The following is a 16,890-nucleotide window of genomic DNA, read 5'->3' as shown; positions in this document are numbered from 1 at the left end:
CATATTATATAGCTCTGAGACTGCAAGCACTAGAAGTTAAAATTGTGTTAATGGATGAAACATGTCACCTTAAAGTGGCTTCACATCTCGCCTTGTTGTATGGAGGACATTATGGAACATGACTTTGAATCCATAGGGGGAGATTCAAATGTTTGAAAAGTCAGATGGGTGTCTGTTTTTTCCTATCTAATAGACAGAAAAAAACAGACACCCAACTGACTTTTCAAACATTTGAATCTCCCCCCATAGTATTCTAACTTAATTTTGAAGAGCTTTCTAACTAACACTGTACAAGCAGTTCAGACCTCGGTACCCTTGGTATGTATTTGCATATTTAAATAACGTAATTAAATGAATTTTCTTTTTACCTTAGACCAATTGACTTTGCTCAGCCAGTGTCTTTTGAAAATGCAGAGATTGGACAGTGCCAAACTCTGCTGCCAGACCGGGAAGTAGAAGGACATACAGACAAAAATGCCACACAGGCATTAGTTCTTCCTGAGTCTGGGGCAACTGGTTCACCTCCTGTTCCACCTACTGTAAGTATTTTTTTCACTTTTAATTGACCTGAGACCACGATTAATAAGTTAATATGTGTTTTGACTGCCATTATCTCACTGTCTGTTCATTATGGAGCTGTCCATGTGATGTTACAGAGATCCTCCGCCTCTATACGCTGAGCATTGTTAGGGGCTAGTACATGTACAGTAAAGCCCTATTTGGCCTTTCAGTTGCAGAACCATTGGGCCATTATGTCCATTATCATTTTCAACTAATTAGAAACTTGCTAAAAGCTCAAAAGCTGAATTTACAAAGAGTTATTTAAAGGGGAACTTTAGAGACATTGGGCCAAATGTAACAGAGTGAGAGTTTCAAAAAGTGAGCAATTTGGTAAAGTTTTGCAGTTTTTTTAAAGTGGCAATCATTTAGACAGCAAGATCAACCTGGTTTTGCAGTGTAAATGATTGCCACTTTAAAAAAAAAAACTAAAAACCTTACCAAATCTCTCTAATTTCACACTTTCTGAATCTCTCACTCTTTTACATTTGGCCCATCATGTTTTGCTGCAGCCCATCAATTGTATTTTACTGGTATTAGTGGCGCATAGAGTGCATTTAGGGGGTAATTCAGAGTTGATCGCAGCAGCAAATTTGTTAGCAGTTGTGCAAAACCATGTGCACTGCAGGGGAGGCAGATATAACATTTGCAGAGAGAGTTAGATTTGGGTGGGTTATTTTGTTTCTGTGCAGGGTAAATAATGGCTGCTTTATTTTTACACTGCAATTTAGATTTCAGTTTGAACACACCCCACCCAAATCTAACTCTCTCTGCACATGTTATGTCTGCCCCCCCTGCAGTGCACATGGTTTTGCCCAACTTCTAACAAATTGCTACTGCAATCAACTCTGAAGTAGGCCCTTAATTGTTTCACTGTAAGAGGGAAAAAAAACTACAAAAAAAGCAGCAAAAATGTTTACAGTAATGTCATTTTCATAGTTTAGCAGTAAATTGCAGTCCAGTAGTCAGCGTAATAAACTTGATGATGTCGCTATTTTGCTTGTAGTATTTTTGCTACATTTTTGCACATTTGTTTATTAATTGTGAGCTTGCATACTGCATGAATTAGTATTAGTGTACTAATGAATGGTGTGATAGGCACTCATGCATTACTGCCTGATGAAGATGTTTGTGGTTTATTGCTGCTTTCAAATTGCTGAAAAATCACCCTGATTGTCGTGACAGCCCCAAAAAAAAAATAAAAAAAAAAAAATCAGACAGTGCACACCTAGTTTAAGTCTTGACGAGAGGATAGACAAAAAATGCATGAAGTTGAATTTCCTTATTATTGGTTGCCCATTGGATGCTGCCTTAATTTGAATAAAGTCATTCAAGTAGATAGTAATTGGAAGAAAATGTATAATCTGGGCATTTGCATCTTTATTACCTAATTAAATCCTAATATGAACCCAATATATCGCATGCAGTGTCTCTCCACTATCATTGATTTTACTTTAGTCAAATCCTAAATCAGCTTATTGATATTACTGTATTTCGTATGGGATAAAGTACAACTCACTGTAAATTATATAAGGATAACAGAAATTGCAGAGCAGTTGTATTTCAATATAAATGCACAATGCTGTACATTAAGAATTACATTGTTCCCTTATACATTTTTGGGGGAGATGTACTAAGCAGTTAAAAGATTGAAAAAGTGAGAGTGGAGAAGTTGCCCAATCAGCTGTTCTGTATAATTTTATAGTATGCTCTACGAGTGAAAATATAACAACACATACACCAATCAGAGAGGGAGAGGGGGAGTATTACTAGGTCACTTTTATCAGTGACCATTTTCAGATTTTTTAATCTAGTAAATCTAGACAAAAAACATACAAATCTATTGTCCTGAGGGGATCAGTAGGATTTACAGATGATCGAGATGCCGGTGGTCAGTATACCAACAACGGCATCCCAATCGTCAGTATGCCGGCAGCAGGGCGAGTGAAGAGTCCCCTTGCGGGGTTGGTGGCTCGCTGCACTTGCCACAGGATCTATTCCCACTCTATGGGTGTCGTAGACACCCACGAGTGGGAATAGCCATGTTTTGGTGGTTTTCCGGCTGTCGGTATTATCTGCTGCCGGGATTCTGGCATTGGTATCCTGCATGCCGGGATCCGGACAACCGGCATGTTAACTGCAGCCTGTCCTGAGAACCCATGTCTCTCAGGGGAAGATTTATTAAGCTCAGTGAAGTGATAAAGTGGAAGGTGATAAAGGACCAGCCAATCAGATCCTAGCTACCATGTCACAGGCTGGGTTTGAAAAATGACAGGAGCTGACTGGCTGGTCCTTTATCACCTTCCAATTTATCACTCCACCGAGCTTAATAAATCTGCCCCTCAGTGTAATATTTGTATTGCTGTATGTTTGTGTGTAGAACATACTCAAACACAGAAAAGTACAAGACTAGTTTAGCTCATAAATGTAATCCCTAAAAAGTGGCTTTGTTTGTTGTCTTCCTTTTGTTAATACTAATAACAGAAAAATAAATCGTTAAGGATATATTTGTTTAAAAAATCTGAATACAAATCTTACAAAGGCTTTGCAATTTTTTTTTACTACATGAACATAGTAGAACTTGATTATGTATTTTGATTTATTTAGAGCATCACTTACAAATGTATTTTTCTTTTTTGCTGCCAGTCACTTTTTATTGATTACCAGTTTTGCCATGAAACAATTTATATTTTCTAAGAGTGTGCATTGTTTGCATGAGACTGCCCAGAAATCATTGCAACAACAGAATTATATAAATTTGAACAAGTAATACAAATTGTAGATTTGCTTTGGAAGCACATGCATTTAAAAGTGTTCTTTCTCTTTACTCTTGTAACTGGTTTTTATTTAAAAAAAAAAAATACAGAATACACTATACAGGAAAATGGGATTTTTTAACAGTAGATTGTCTATAGCTATAGGGGTCTATTTATCATTGGTGCCAGTTCCACCATAAACGAACATTTCTTACTGCCACAAATCGTGTCCAGAACAGTGGCTCAATAAGAGCATCTTCCAGTGAAAAATCAATATTAAAATGTTGCTGTAGCTTACTCTATTATCTACCTGCCCGTGTTGGATCAAGTTATCTACTGGGCCAGTGAGGTCATTGGGATAGGCATGTGGAAGTATAGGCTGCAGGGAAGGGATCCACAGCTCTCCTTCTGGAGAACAGGTAGCTGACTAGATTGCTTAGATTTTAAGCTCGGATCTGCCGTGTGTATGCCCCCCAGCGATAGCGATGCGCGCCCCTCGCATCGCTATCACCGGTGCTAGATTGAGCATGCATGCAGGCTCAATCAAGCGGGTCGCTCACTTCACCGCTGTGTGAAGTGAGCGGCCCCCCATCCGTCCGTCCCCTCGCTCAGCACATTGCGCTGTGCTGAGCAGGGGGAGAGATGTATGCTGAGCGTAGGGAGGCCAATCCCGGACTGTTTTTTCAATCCCGGGATTCGGGATTGAAAAATGCTCAATCCCGGGATTCCCGGGATCCCGGGATTGAACTGTACTATAATCTACAGTCCCATTTCAAATTCAGAAAAAAAAAAGAACATACTCACTACGGTAAATAAAGGGGTCCCCAAGGTTGAGAGGCAGGCAGCAGCAGCGGCACAGTGACAGCACTGCAGCAGAGCCGTTTACCACACACCATTCACTGTTCACCAGCTTTGTTTTGAAGGCGGGTGGACTCACTGACGGTCAGGCGCAGCGGGCACGGCTGGGGCCGCGCAGCGTGACCTTGCTGACGTCAGGCTGCGCACAGCAAGACAGTAATGCGCATGCGCAGCTTAATCCCGTGAATCCCGGGATTGGAGCCTCCAATCCCGGGATTCAAATCCCGGCATTTTTGGCCTCAAATCCCGGGATCCCGCCGATCCCGGGATTGGCCTCCCTAGCTGAGCGGTCTGTGGTAAGATCGCTCAGCACACATCTCTCCCGTCAGTACCCCCCCTGTAGTTATTGTATAAACTACAAAGAATAGCACATTCTTGAGAATCGGTGGGATGCCGCCCGAACTCAGATGTTTTTTTAAAGGGGCAATCACTTACAAGGCATGGTTTTGCCTTGTAAGTTATTACCCCTTTAAAAAAAAGTCTGAATTTGTCTGGCATTCCGCATTACATCCCGCCGATGATGTTAACTATCCGGACTAGGCTCTAACAAGCTAGTGCAAGTGCATTGTTCTTTGGGAACTTAAGGCAGGCGATAACTCTGATACTGCACATGTGTTACACTTGAAAATCATGTAGAAACAGCAGATTACTCCTGAGGATAAATAGGTCCCTAAAGCTGAAGACATTCTAGATATTGCCTATCATAAACATACCCAATGATCATTGCACACAATATTGCTGTAGATAGCAGATAAAACAGATTGTGTGCGTACTGTACAATTAGATGATTTAAAATATAAGTATAATGTACAATTTTTTATCACATTTTTTTTCACAAAATATCACAGTCATAACACCATGATATTACTGTTAGTGCATCTCCATGTTACATATTATTGAGTATACAATGTGAACGTACAGTATTGACAAAGAACGCTACTATGTTTTATTTTTATAATGGCTAAACTTGTCATGAACCTGGCTCACAAGTATGGCGTCTCTAACATCTGCTTTGCCTCTTATTTGCTGCACCATAGGAGCCTGACAACATTGAAGTGAAGAGCGCCAATATCACAGACGAGCTTGATTCCACAACGGTATCCATTACCTCACACCTGTTTAACGTGGTTCTTTATCATTTCTCTGTGTTATCTTTTCAGTGATAGAAAACTAATCATTCCTGTTTCCTTCAGCCTTTTAATCCCATATACTGTGAACAGAATGCAGCATATGGACTACCACAATTTACAATTATTCTCTTGCAGGGTTTTCTGTAGCAATAGAAATGAATTTGTATCCTAGTGTGTCAGTCTGCAAATGTTTTTTCCAATAGTTTGAACAGTATGATTACAAATATGGACGTGTAAGAAGATATCTCATAGCAAAAATAGTTCTCTGATGATTATTTATACTACTTCCAAGCCACCCTCTGCTCATTTCAGAACTTTGTACCCAGGGCCGGTTCAAGGGCGCTCTGCGCCCCGAGCAGGAAAAGGGGTGTGGCCTAATACAGGGGGCGTGGTCAGTTACGCCCCCTGTACATTGCTAGCGCCGCTTGAATGCTGAGCGGTGCGCGATGACGTCATCGCGCACCGCACAGCAAAAGGTCCTCTCCACGAAGGGAAACTAGACGCTATGCGTCTAGTTCCCTTCGTGGAGAGGACCTTTGCTGTGCGGTGCACGATGACGTCATCGCGCACCGCTCAGCAAAGTTACTCTCCACGAAGGGAAACTAGACGCATAGCGTCTAGTACCCTTCACAGGAGGCGGACGGGGACGGCAGTGGGCAGCGGAGGCGGGCGGGGGACACAGCGGGCAGCAGTGGCGGATCTTGCCACGGTGCGGCGCCCTCCGGATGGCGCCAGCACCCTCCGGGAGGCGGCGCCCCGGGCAAAAGTCCTGCTTGCCCGTGGCAAGATCCGCTACTGTTTGTACCTCACGTGCATGATCCCACCTCATGACTAGCATCAATAGTAAGCTGCAGTCAGGCTGAAAACTGCAGAGCCTATTCCATTCGCTACATGGAGAGGAACGTAAATGTGGGCGGGTTCCTGCTGTCACTATTGCAACACTTAAAGCAACCCTATTTCCAGGAGAAAAATAGATGTTTTATACAGGTTGACTCCCATATCCGAAATGCTTGGGATTTTGGATTTTTCAGTATTTTGGAATATTTGCATACCATAATGAGATATCTCGTAGATTGGGACCCAAGTCTATATACAGCATGCATTAAAGTTTCATATACACCTCATATATACAGCCTGAAGTACATTTTATACAATATTTTTTTTTATAATTTTGTGCACGAAACAAACTTTATGTACATTGAGCCATCAGAAATCAATGGTGTCACTGTCTTAGGAGCGTTGAAAAATGTTGGATTTCGGATATCGTCTTTTCAGATATGGGAGACTCAGCCTATATGACCATTTACTAGCAGATTGTCACATGTTTGCCACATCACCTAGAATAGTAAATTTTTTCATTGTACACAATTCAGTACATCACATTTCTACAGGCAAACTAAAATGCATCCAGAGTGGTAAGTACAAAAGGTATAATTTGTTGTAAAATGTATCTATAATAAAAATCTATTTCAATCCATTGCCATTGTCTCTACATGACCGTGTCAGAATTAGACACAGGGGGGAATTCAATTCTCCCCAATAATTTCTCACACAAAAAAAAACTGAGGCATTATGACATTTTCTGCCCAGTGTTTTGCTTCTGGCTATTCAGTTGTACCCCTTTGTTTCACGTGAAACATACCCCGTTTTTTATGAAAAAAACACATAGAATCTGGGATAAATTCCTGGACCTATGTGTTTTCGTGAAAAAAACCTCCGCCTGCCTCATCGGGGACAACTTATTATCCCCGGGGGACTCAGCTGCTGTAAATTGCCGCGGCTAATTAAATATCGGCCTGTGTAGGTTTTAGTTGTAGTTTACAATGATTTTCCTGTTCCTACTTTCAACTAAAGCCAAGCTATTGCCTTATTTCATAGAATATATGTGGATATATATGACAGTATGGAACCTTCTTATACAGACAACACAGCGGCCTCAAAAAAAAAGTGTCTAGTTTCTTAAAAGAAAGAACAATATAATGTATAAGAGGCTAGTGTTGCTATAAATCAAACAACCAGAGCCCAGTTTTAAACATTAAAAATATTTATCTTTGTGCATCAGCTCTTATTACATCATTTCTCTGGATTTGGCTAATACAGTATATCATATTTTCAGAGGCAATTTACTGGTTCCTCTGGACACTTTATATGTTTTTCAGGCTGCTGCTCAAGAACTGCCGCTACATTTGTACTAAATACCACCCGATGTGGGTGTAGTATGGTATGCCGACGGCCGGGATCCCGGCGACCAGCATACAGGTGCTGGGATCCCGACCACCGGCATACCGACAGCTGGGCAAGCGCAAATGAGCCCCTTTGCCGGCTCGCTGCACTCAGCGCACTGCAGGCACGGTGGTGCACTACGCACGCCACGCTATTTATTCTCCCTCCAGGGGGGTCGTGGACCCCCAAGAGGGACAATAGTTGTCAGTATGCCGGGTGTCAGGACTCCGGCGCCGGTATACTGAGTGCCAGGATCCCAACTGCCGGCATACTGAATACCACCCGATGTAGCCACGCTCATCGTGGCTATATCTCAGCGCAGTCGCGCCTTGTTAGGCACGAACATGCATATTTGGGGTGCACGCATATTAAACGCGGTCAGGTCCCATTTGCATGAATGGGAGCATCTAAATACGTAGCCCAGCGTGACCAGGCGTGCTTAGCCACCCTGAGAGTGTCCATTTACCACAGATGTAGCCACGATGAGCATGACTACATCTGTATATCCGAATCTGATGTCGCTAGGATTTTTTTATTCACACACAATTTTGTGTATCCAGTTGATTTTGTTTTATTATATACATGTTTTTGTATTTAATGTAGTAATGTGTATTTTATATATTTTGAGTAAATTTAATATTCTTCATGTTTAAATCCAGACTCAAGTTGTTTGATTTATAGCACACTAGTGTCTTATACATTCTCTTTTATTGTTCATAGCAAGTACTGTAGAACATATTTGCCAAGACACTTTTTTTGTTTCCCCTCCCTTTCCCTGTACTTGGAAGCTAATAAATGTACATATTTGCTAGTTTTGGTCACTAGAACTTTGCATAATGACATTTTTACATTTTTACAGTAAAAATTATATGGCAGAGAAAATTTGTTGACCATTTACAAAACTACAAACAGACTTTGGCCCAAATGTAGAGGCCTGCAATTAATGGCACCAACGTATTTTCTGCGATATAGCTATTAGCTTTAAAATGACAAACTGATTAAGTCAAAACCAACCTACAGTAATTACGACTTTAAATCTAGCAGTTTTTTTGTCACCAACTGACTTCAGCGCACGTAAATCGCAGGCAATTATATTTAAGCCTTTGACCGTAATATATGATAATGTAGTGAACCTTTTTGTGACATATATTGTAGCTTAACAAAAAATAGATCTAAAACAGTTTTTTGCCAGCCATCTTCTCCTGGGCGAAATAGCAAACTAATATGGTATCTATTTGTCTTTACAATATTCTTCCCTTTAGAGGTCACTGTTATGCTTTCGTTCAGTTGAGAAATTGCTATCCACAGCGAAATTATGTGGTCATGGGAAAGAACTTTGCAGTGTTTTACTATATTTATTTTACATTCCATTTTATCATTCGCTATAACCATTTGATTGGCTCTGCTTACTTTTTTTTTAATACATACTTCTAACAATTATGTTAGTAGCTGGAGTCACCTAGGAGCTGATAGAGACTTCGAAGCAGTTGTGTCTAGAAGTGCAAGCACTAATTACTTGCTCCAAAAAACTCTCATTTATACTTACAGTCTGGGTCACACAGATCTTAAATGTGCATATATGCATAATTGCTTGTGTACAGTATATGTAAGCAGGGGTGTATCTAGGAGCCTGAGCGCCCATGGCAAAATAAGGGACTGGCGCCCCCCCCCACCCCCACCCCCACACACACACACTCCCCGGGACACAGAGGGGGAGTTACAGGAGAGGGTGAGGGCAGGGACGCTGAGGGCAGTGACGCTTAGGGGGAGTTAGAGGGAGGGTGAGGGCAGTGACACTGAGGGGGAGTTAGAGGCAGGGTGACGGCAGTGACACTGAGGGGGAGTTACAGGAGAGGGTGAGGGCAGGGACACTGAGGGTGAGGGCAGTGATGCTGAGGGGGAGTTAGAGGGAGGGTGAGGGCAGTGACGCTGAGGGGGAGTTAGAGGAAGGGTGAGGGCAGGGACGCTGAGGGAGAGTTAGAGTTGTTGGGGCTCTCATAGTGTAAATAAGCGTTAAAGATGCTTTTTTTTTATTACTACTGTCACCAGCTGAAACTCAAATGTTAGGCCCCTGAAAAAATGTACATTGTATGCCACACAATGCCCCCAATTCGAGTTATATGCAGCACCGTGCCCCTCACTGCACGTTATATGCCAGACGGTGTCCCCACTGCACGTTATATGCCACACAGTGTCCCCACTGCACATTATATGCCACACGGTGCCCCCACTGCACATTATATGCCACACGGTGCCTCCACTGCACATTATATGCCACACAGTGCCCCCACTGCACATTATATGCCACACAGTGCCTCCAATGCACATGCATGTAAATGGCCTGTGTCTGCTGAACTGTGGGGAGACATGCCCTTCTTCCCTATCAATACCAGTGGTGGTGCCAGTAGAGGAAGACGCGTTGCTGGGCTGTGACAGATATTTGGCAGTAGGGGGAGAGAGAGAAATGGGGGAGGGAGAAAGGAGAGAGAGAGAGAGATGGGGGGGGAGAAAGGAGAGAGAGGGTATCAGGAAGTATGAGAGTAGTGAAAGATAGAGGGTGTCAGAGAGAGAGAGAGAGAGAGAGAGAGAGGTGTTAGAGAGAGAGAAATCCGGAGGCAGATCTTCTTACCAACCCCAGCAGAAGCCTGGTCCTACAGCAGAGTCGCATCGGTAAGCCGGGCAGAACGGAGGCAGCTGAGGGGAATTGCTGGTTTCAACTACCAGGTTGCTGTCCTGCCATTGTCACACGCTGGAAGAGGAGAGAGGAGGAAGCCACTGTGTTCGTCACCGCATTACAATAAAGAAAACTCTGCATAAACTACAGCTCCCAGCAGCCCTTGGATGTGAGCTCCGGCAGCAAGGGCTGCTGGGAGCTGTAGTTTATGCAGAGTTTTCTTTATTGTAATGTGGTGTGCGGCGCCGGAGCTGACCCGCTCCCCATCCGGAGACGCTAACCGCTGCTCGCCATCCTGTAGCCGGCTCCCGCGGCTCCTCTCCCAGCCAGGTGCCGCACACACTTCAGGTGCGCTCAGTGTGCCGGGCGGGCGTGGCTATGCAAATAGTGTCCCTTTAGCGGCCAATCAGCGCCGGGAGCGAGCCTCCTGCATTAACCCGCTCTGTGCCGCTGCTGCTGCTGGGACTGGGGAGGGAGGAGGGTCCTGCCTGTCTGCTCCGCTCCCCGGCTGGGGGGGACAGCAGTCCTGCACTCTGGGAATGGAGGGGTTACAGCGGACTCTTTATTAAACGTTCACCAGCCAGGGGCATCGCGGCAACGGTCCCTGCTGAGGGAGGGCGTGCAGCTGTGCGGGAGCCGGGCTGCCCGTGGCTCTGCAGCTGGGACCTGTGGTAATGTGGTGTGCGGCGCCGGAGCCCGGCGCCAATTACTGTGGCTGCTGCTGCTGCCTGCCAGGGGAAGGGGGACAAATATGCTACTTCTACAAAGTGTATCTACCCACTGGCCGCGGGTTGCACCGTCGGGTGGCGCCCCTCCTCGGCTGGCGCCCCTGGCGAGTGCCATCCTGGCCAATAGGTAGATACGCCTCTGTATGTAAGCATTATGATGTGCTATTAAAAGTATCATCATGCTGCTGATGAGCTAGTTATTATCGAGATCTTGAAACAGAAATTCTAATACTAAAAAAATAGTGTGGTCCACACACCCAAAAGTGTTTCCAGCACCAGTGCTCACAGCCTAAGTTGGTAGCAGAAAAAGTATGGGGTCCAACATTGTGTGATACTCTCAAAACTCCAGCTACAGTGCTACCCAATTACAAGCTGGACTGGTAATGCTATAGCAAGGAAAACTACAGCTTGGGGTCCCTGTGCCATAATGACACTCATTATAGGCCTAACTTAGAGATGTACATAAAACCGAAGGTATCTATATCTCTCCTATGATGGGGCGGCTGCGCATGTGTAGATCGTGTTCTGCATTTTTACATGCAGTGCACCCAAGCTGCATCCTAATTGGAAGACTGATGGCATTTGGTGGTGGGTTGAACTGGGCCTGCATTCTCAAAAAATGAAGGCATCGTCCCTAAACAAAGCTTCTCTGGCCCTAGCAGCGTGAACAGATGAGCCATCCTGAGTGACCTGAGGCTTACTGAAATGGCACATGTTCATGCAAGTGATCTTATGCTGCGCCTTCGTACACAGCAGCAGATCACACAAGCATGTAGAAGGTGTCTCAAGACTCCTCCTGCTGCTTTTGCATATTTTCTTACAGCAGCTGCATCCACCGCTGCTGTACAAACTGTGTCCATCTCTGAATCGGTTCCTATACTACTCAGTCATAGCTTATGCAGCACTAGGCTGCATTCCTTAGGATACTCAGGCCCACAAAACAGTGCAGCAACCCCCACTCAGAAGAAAGCAACCCCAATGTGAAAGCAATAATGCAATTCCCCCATAATCATGGATTTAAAACAAATAGTCATCATTAAATAAAAAAATAATGGCACCATGTATAGAAATCTAAGGAGGTTGTGTTTACTGTTATTTGAAGGGTTGCGCTGCTGATACAAGGCCAGATATTGTGAAAGGAGGGAAGCAGTTTGGACTCTCCAGAAACAGCCACGTGGCACTTGAATTTGATGACACAAAAGTAAAAAATACGTAAGTTGCATTGTCTGTGGGTTTCGCTAATAGCCATTGGGCTTTTGTAACTTATCTTTAAGGGACAAACATTTCATAAATGTTTGTTTTTCTTCTGCAAAGCATTTATTTTAACTTTGTCTATTTGTAGTCTTTCGATAGAGCTTGAACTCCGTACTAAAGCAGACACAGGATTACTTTTCTACATGGCTCGTATAAACCATGCTGATTTTGCCACTGTCCAAATTAAAGATGGGATGGCTCACTTTAGATATGACCTTGGCAGTGGAGATACGACCACAATGGTTCCTCAAAGAGTTGATGATGGAGAGTGGCATAAGGTACACATATGTTACTACATTTAAGAAAAAAAACTTGGTCAAGTATATGTTCATCTTTGCAAACACATTATATATTTCAATGCAAATGCTCTTTCACTTTAAGCCGCTGGTCTATCTACATTTGTTGGTGCGGTACACTCTTGAATACAGTGTGTATAGCATTCACCTTTAAATTAAACCTACAAGACCTTCCCCTACAGCTCCGCTTCTCTGCCCTTGAAGGGCCCGCCCCTATGCTTCTAGAGAGGTACCTCTCTCCACAATGGTTATTCATTTTATGTCCCATAGTACAGTAGTGCTTTGATTAATTTTATGCTCCATAATCATGTCCTAGTTCATACAGTATGTAGTGTCCCCAGTTATCATCATGCCACACTGTAGCTCTCCCATTTCACATTATGCCTCTCAATGTCACCAGTTCATATTATGCCAGTGCCCCCAGATAACATAATGTCACATTGTAGTGCCCCCAGTTCACATTATGCTACTTTGCAGTTTTCTCAGTTTGAATTATGCCACACAGTGCCCTAGTTCACATTATGCCACACAAAGTGATATGTTCACATTATGCCACACAGTCCATTTAATTCATAATGTTGCACTACCCAGTTCATATTTTGCCACATTAGTGTCCCACGGTTCAATATATGCCGCATTGTAGAGCCCCTGGTCCAAATTATACTTGTGACTCCAGTTCAGATTATGTAAAATTTCAGTGTCACAATTCACATTAGGCCACATTGTAGCATTCCCAGTCCACATTGACCTCAATTCACATTATGCCACAGTGCCTCTAGTCCATATAGGGATTCTGCTTACAAGAGCAGGCAGGCTCTGGAGGCAGTCCAGGCCCCTTAGCAAGGGCACCTCTTGCACCCACTGTAGATACACCCCTGGGCGAGTTCCTCTTTCCTCTTGTTCTTTCTAAGTACTATCCATGCCACCTGTTCTCCTTGTCTTTTTTCTTAAAGTCTCCTTTAACCACATGAATACTGTTCTCCACTGCTGAACTGCTTCCCCTCCCAACCATTTACCATTGCTTGCCCTACAAGATAGTGAGTTACCATTTCCTCACTCTATGATCGGGTTCCACTTAGTCTGCCAATTGATTGCTGTATATTTGTCCTAGATATGAGAAGCTACACTGTATTGTACTGTACTTATGAAATGTCAAGTTACACTGTTACTATACTGTATATATTACTTGCACACTGTTGCAGATATGTTTTGTCACCTTACTATAAAACAAAATTAAAAAAATTGAATTGAACAAAAGTAATTTTGTTAAGAGTGATACCAGTCGGTATGTGCGGTCTACACCAGTCGGTATGTGTGGTCTACCCTCAGTGCTGCATAATTTCTCCAATAATGGAGGAATAGAAAAGTACATATTCTAAAATGTAGAACCCAATAATACAGATGTGTCTTCATTCAACTATCTTTCTGGACACACATTTTCTTTATGATACTTGATAACGAGATGTCTAGCATTTCAGTATAGTTCTCTGGAATCATAGCTTGTGACACTTTATCACTTGTATCACTCCACGTGAGAAATGTGTAGCTGGATTAATAAATAGGTTTACTTATTTTTATTATATACAGTAAGCTGCATTATCCAGAAGGGATCAGTAGGAAATACCTACAATCAAAATCCTGACGGTCAAAATTCCGACAACAATTGACTGATGGTCAAAATGCCGACAAGGGCAAAATACCAACAGTTACAATGTCGACACGGTCAAAATACCAACATTTAAAATGTTGACAAGTCAAAAATTCGACACATGTTTTTCATTGTTTTTGTGAGTATGTCGACATAGGTCAACATGGACACCATATAAGTGTACCGCATCCCCCCCCTGCATGGCGAGCGCTTTGAGCATGGTGCCTCGCTGCAGTCGGCACACTATTATATTCCCCCTCCAGGTCCACTAGGATTGTAAAGTGTGAACAAGTTGGTTTCTATGAAAAAATCATGAAAAACTTGTGTCGTCTTTTTGACCTGTCGACATTTTAAATGTTGTTGTTTTTTTACCTTGTCTGTATTTTAAATGACAGTATTTTGACCATGTCAGGATTTTGACCATCGGTCAATGGTTGTTGGTATTTTGACCGTCTGGATTTTGATTGTAGGTAAATTGACTGAATCCCATCCATATGCCTTGATCTGTTAGTTACATGCTAACGTATACAATTTGATGTTAAAATAAACTATTATTTCCTAGCCTAACTTTCCATTGTAGCCTTTGTTGGAAATGTCATGGTAATTAAAGATCCTCCCACCCCTTTGCCAAAACTTAACTTTGCCTTAACTCTATGTTCCAAAGTCCTTATATACTGTAGGGCCTAATTCTGATGTGGTTGGAGTGTGCAGAGCTGCTCCTTACTTGGAAGCCGCAGTGATACTAGTATGTGGTAATGCAGCAGGAGGCTTCTGGTATGTGTGATGCCTCCTGCATGCACTTGTGATCCAGTTTTGCATGCGAGAATGCAGCATGAGATCACCTGCAACACTATTGGCCCGCTGCGTGACCCATGGGGTCACACAAGCCAGCTGCCGCATCTGCTAATAAGAGACCAGGAAATATCCGAAGGGGACCCTGGCCTTGGCACTCCCTCAAAACGGAGGCAACGTGATTCCATTTTGGGAAATGGAGGCCATCACCTCCGTGCCCCCCAGTGGCTGCAGACTGCCTATCACCTGACTTCTGCAGCCGTTCTGCTTCCGATGATGCAGGACCCATTCTGCACATGCACAAAATGAGTCCTGCACATGCACAAAGCACCAAACATTGATACAGTACTTTGCAACAGGTGCCCCAAGTACGTCGGGACATGAATCAGGCACATAGTCTGTAATGGATTGCTGGTTTTATAAAAATGGCTGTCATTGTAAACCAATAATGCAGCTTTCTGAGCTAAGGTGCCTATTTATCACCATCTGCATCTGAGGACTCAGATGGGATGTGATAAAATAGACCAAATTCACAATGCGATAATTGATTCTATCGCATGGATGCCTCAATTATCGTATGCAGGGACAGAGCATGCAAGAAAACCCTGTCCCTGTGATGCCATTGCGTAGACCAGTAGTTTTTCGTACTGCGCATGAACCACCACCGACATCACTGTTATCGCCACCACCAGGCACACCCCAAATGCGACCCCCAACCGCTGATCATACTCACCAGAGGCAGGGATCAGTGATTGGTACTCCTGGAAGGCTGCCAGTCATCAGGGCTCCCTGCTGCTGTGACTTATAGGGCTGTAGAAATGAGCTGTCGCTTTGCAGCATCTTTTACTGCACAGCGGGTCACAGGGGCAGCAACAAGCACCGATGACCATCAGCCCTCACCTGAGCACCGATCACCCATCCCAGATCCCTGGGTAGGTGAATATGATTTTATTTTTTTACTTTATTTTTTTGGTTTGTGGTCATCGGACACACATAGCTAATCACAGTGGCCGGGACCTGGCACAGCTTTCTCTACCAACGGGCAGAGAAAGAAGTACAGCGGTTCAGGATTTGCAGTGAGATCTGTGATTACGCTATCTGAATATAGTATAATTATCACAGGGCTCACTGTGCTATTTTTAACAAAAATTTTTTTTTTTTTTTTTTTGTTGTAAATTTGACCAGATCGTATTTTCCATTATAAGTAAGGGAAATCTGATCTGGTTCCTAAAAATTTATATACATTCAGGTGATACTATAATAATGTAAAAAAGGTTATTTTAGTAAAAATAATTGTAATAAATATGCCCGTAAATTACATAAAGCAGCCTCTAGAAGAAAAGCGGCTCAGGGGAAATGTGAACAATGCCAGAAAAAAGGCTAAACAAATAGTTAAAATTGTGATCTGTACCTTGGCCAGTCAGTAATATGACTGCCCAAAGGTATTTCTCCCCCTCACATAATAAAATGTAAGCATCACCCCGTAAAGTTCTGCAAAAATACAATTTTAATACAGCCTAAGAAATTCCTTCTACACTATAATAAAGGGACTTATTTTATTTTAATCACTACAGTATATATAAAGGGTCACTGTCTGTAATATTGAGCTTGTTTCTCTCCAAGATAAATATATTCAGAACAAAGCAGACAGGATATCTATTTGTTGACGGAATTGCAAACAGCACAAACAGTCCTAAGAAAGCAGACATTCTGGATGTGGTGGGCATGCTGTACGTTGGCGGCTTGCCTATTAATTATACTACCAAAAGGATTGGCCCGGTAAGATTGTTGTCTGATTTATATTTCCTCTGTGTTTTATTGTGCATGCTGGAGGTCAGACTATTTTTATTACCTTTTAAACTCTGACAACAACACATTTTAATATACTTTTTTTGTTCATTATTTTTATTTGGTTCTACAAACTTTTTTTTGCATTTGTTTTACATGTTCCAAAGGATAACAAGCAAACAAGA

General features: G+C 42.9%; 1 protein-coding gene across 8 annotated transcripts in view; it reads left to right on the top strand.

Moving 5' to 3' along the window:
- Positions 1-16,890, top strand: part of LAMA2 (laminin subunit alpha 2) — a 1,276,598-nt gene that overhangs the window by 1,233,728 nt on the left and 25,980 nt on the right. For 7 of the 8 annotated variants that reach the window (XM_063917336.1, XM_063917337.1, XM_063917331.1 and 4 more), the window contains 5 exons: positions 374-539; positions 5,210-5,269; positions 12,030-12,139; positions 12,270-12,459; positions 16,541-16,696. In XM_063917336.1, coding sequence (XP_063773406.1) covers positions 374-539; positions 5,210-5,269; positions 12,030-12,139; positions 12,270-12,459; positions 16,541-16,696 — 682 coding nt within the window. The remainder of the gene's footprint in view (positions 1-373; positions 540-5,209; positions 5,270-12,029; positions 12,140-12,269; positions 12,460-16,540; positions 16,697-16,890) is intronic. The other variant, XM_063917332.1, reaches the window with a different exon arrangement.

Source organism: Pseudophryne corroboree, chromosome 4 (genome assembly GCF_028390025.1).
Source record: "Pseudophryne corroboree isolate aPseCor3 chromosome 4, aPseCor3.hap2, whole genome shotgun sequence".
Taxonomy (NCBI): Eukaryota; Metazoa; Chordata; class Amphibia; order Anura; family Myobatrachidae; genus Pseudophryne; species Pseudophryne corroboree.
Note: the sequence above shows the minus strand (reverse complement) of the source record. Positions and strands in the feature narration are given on the sequence as shown.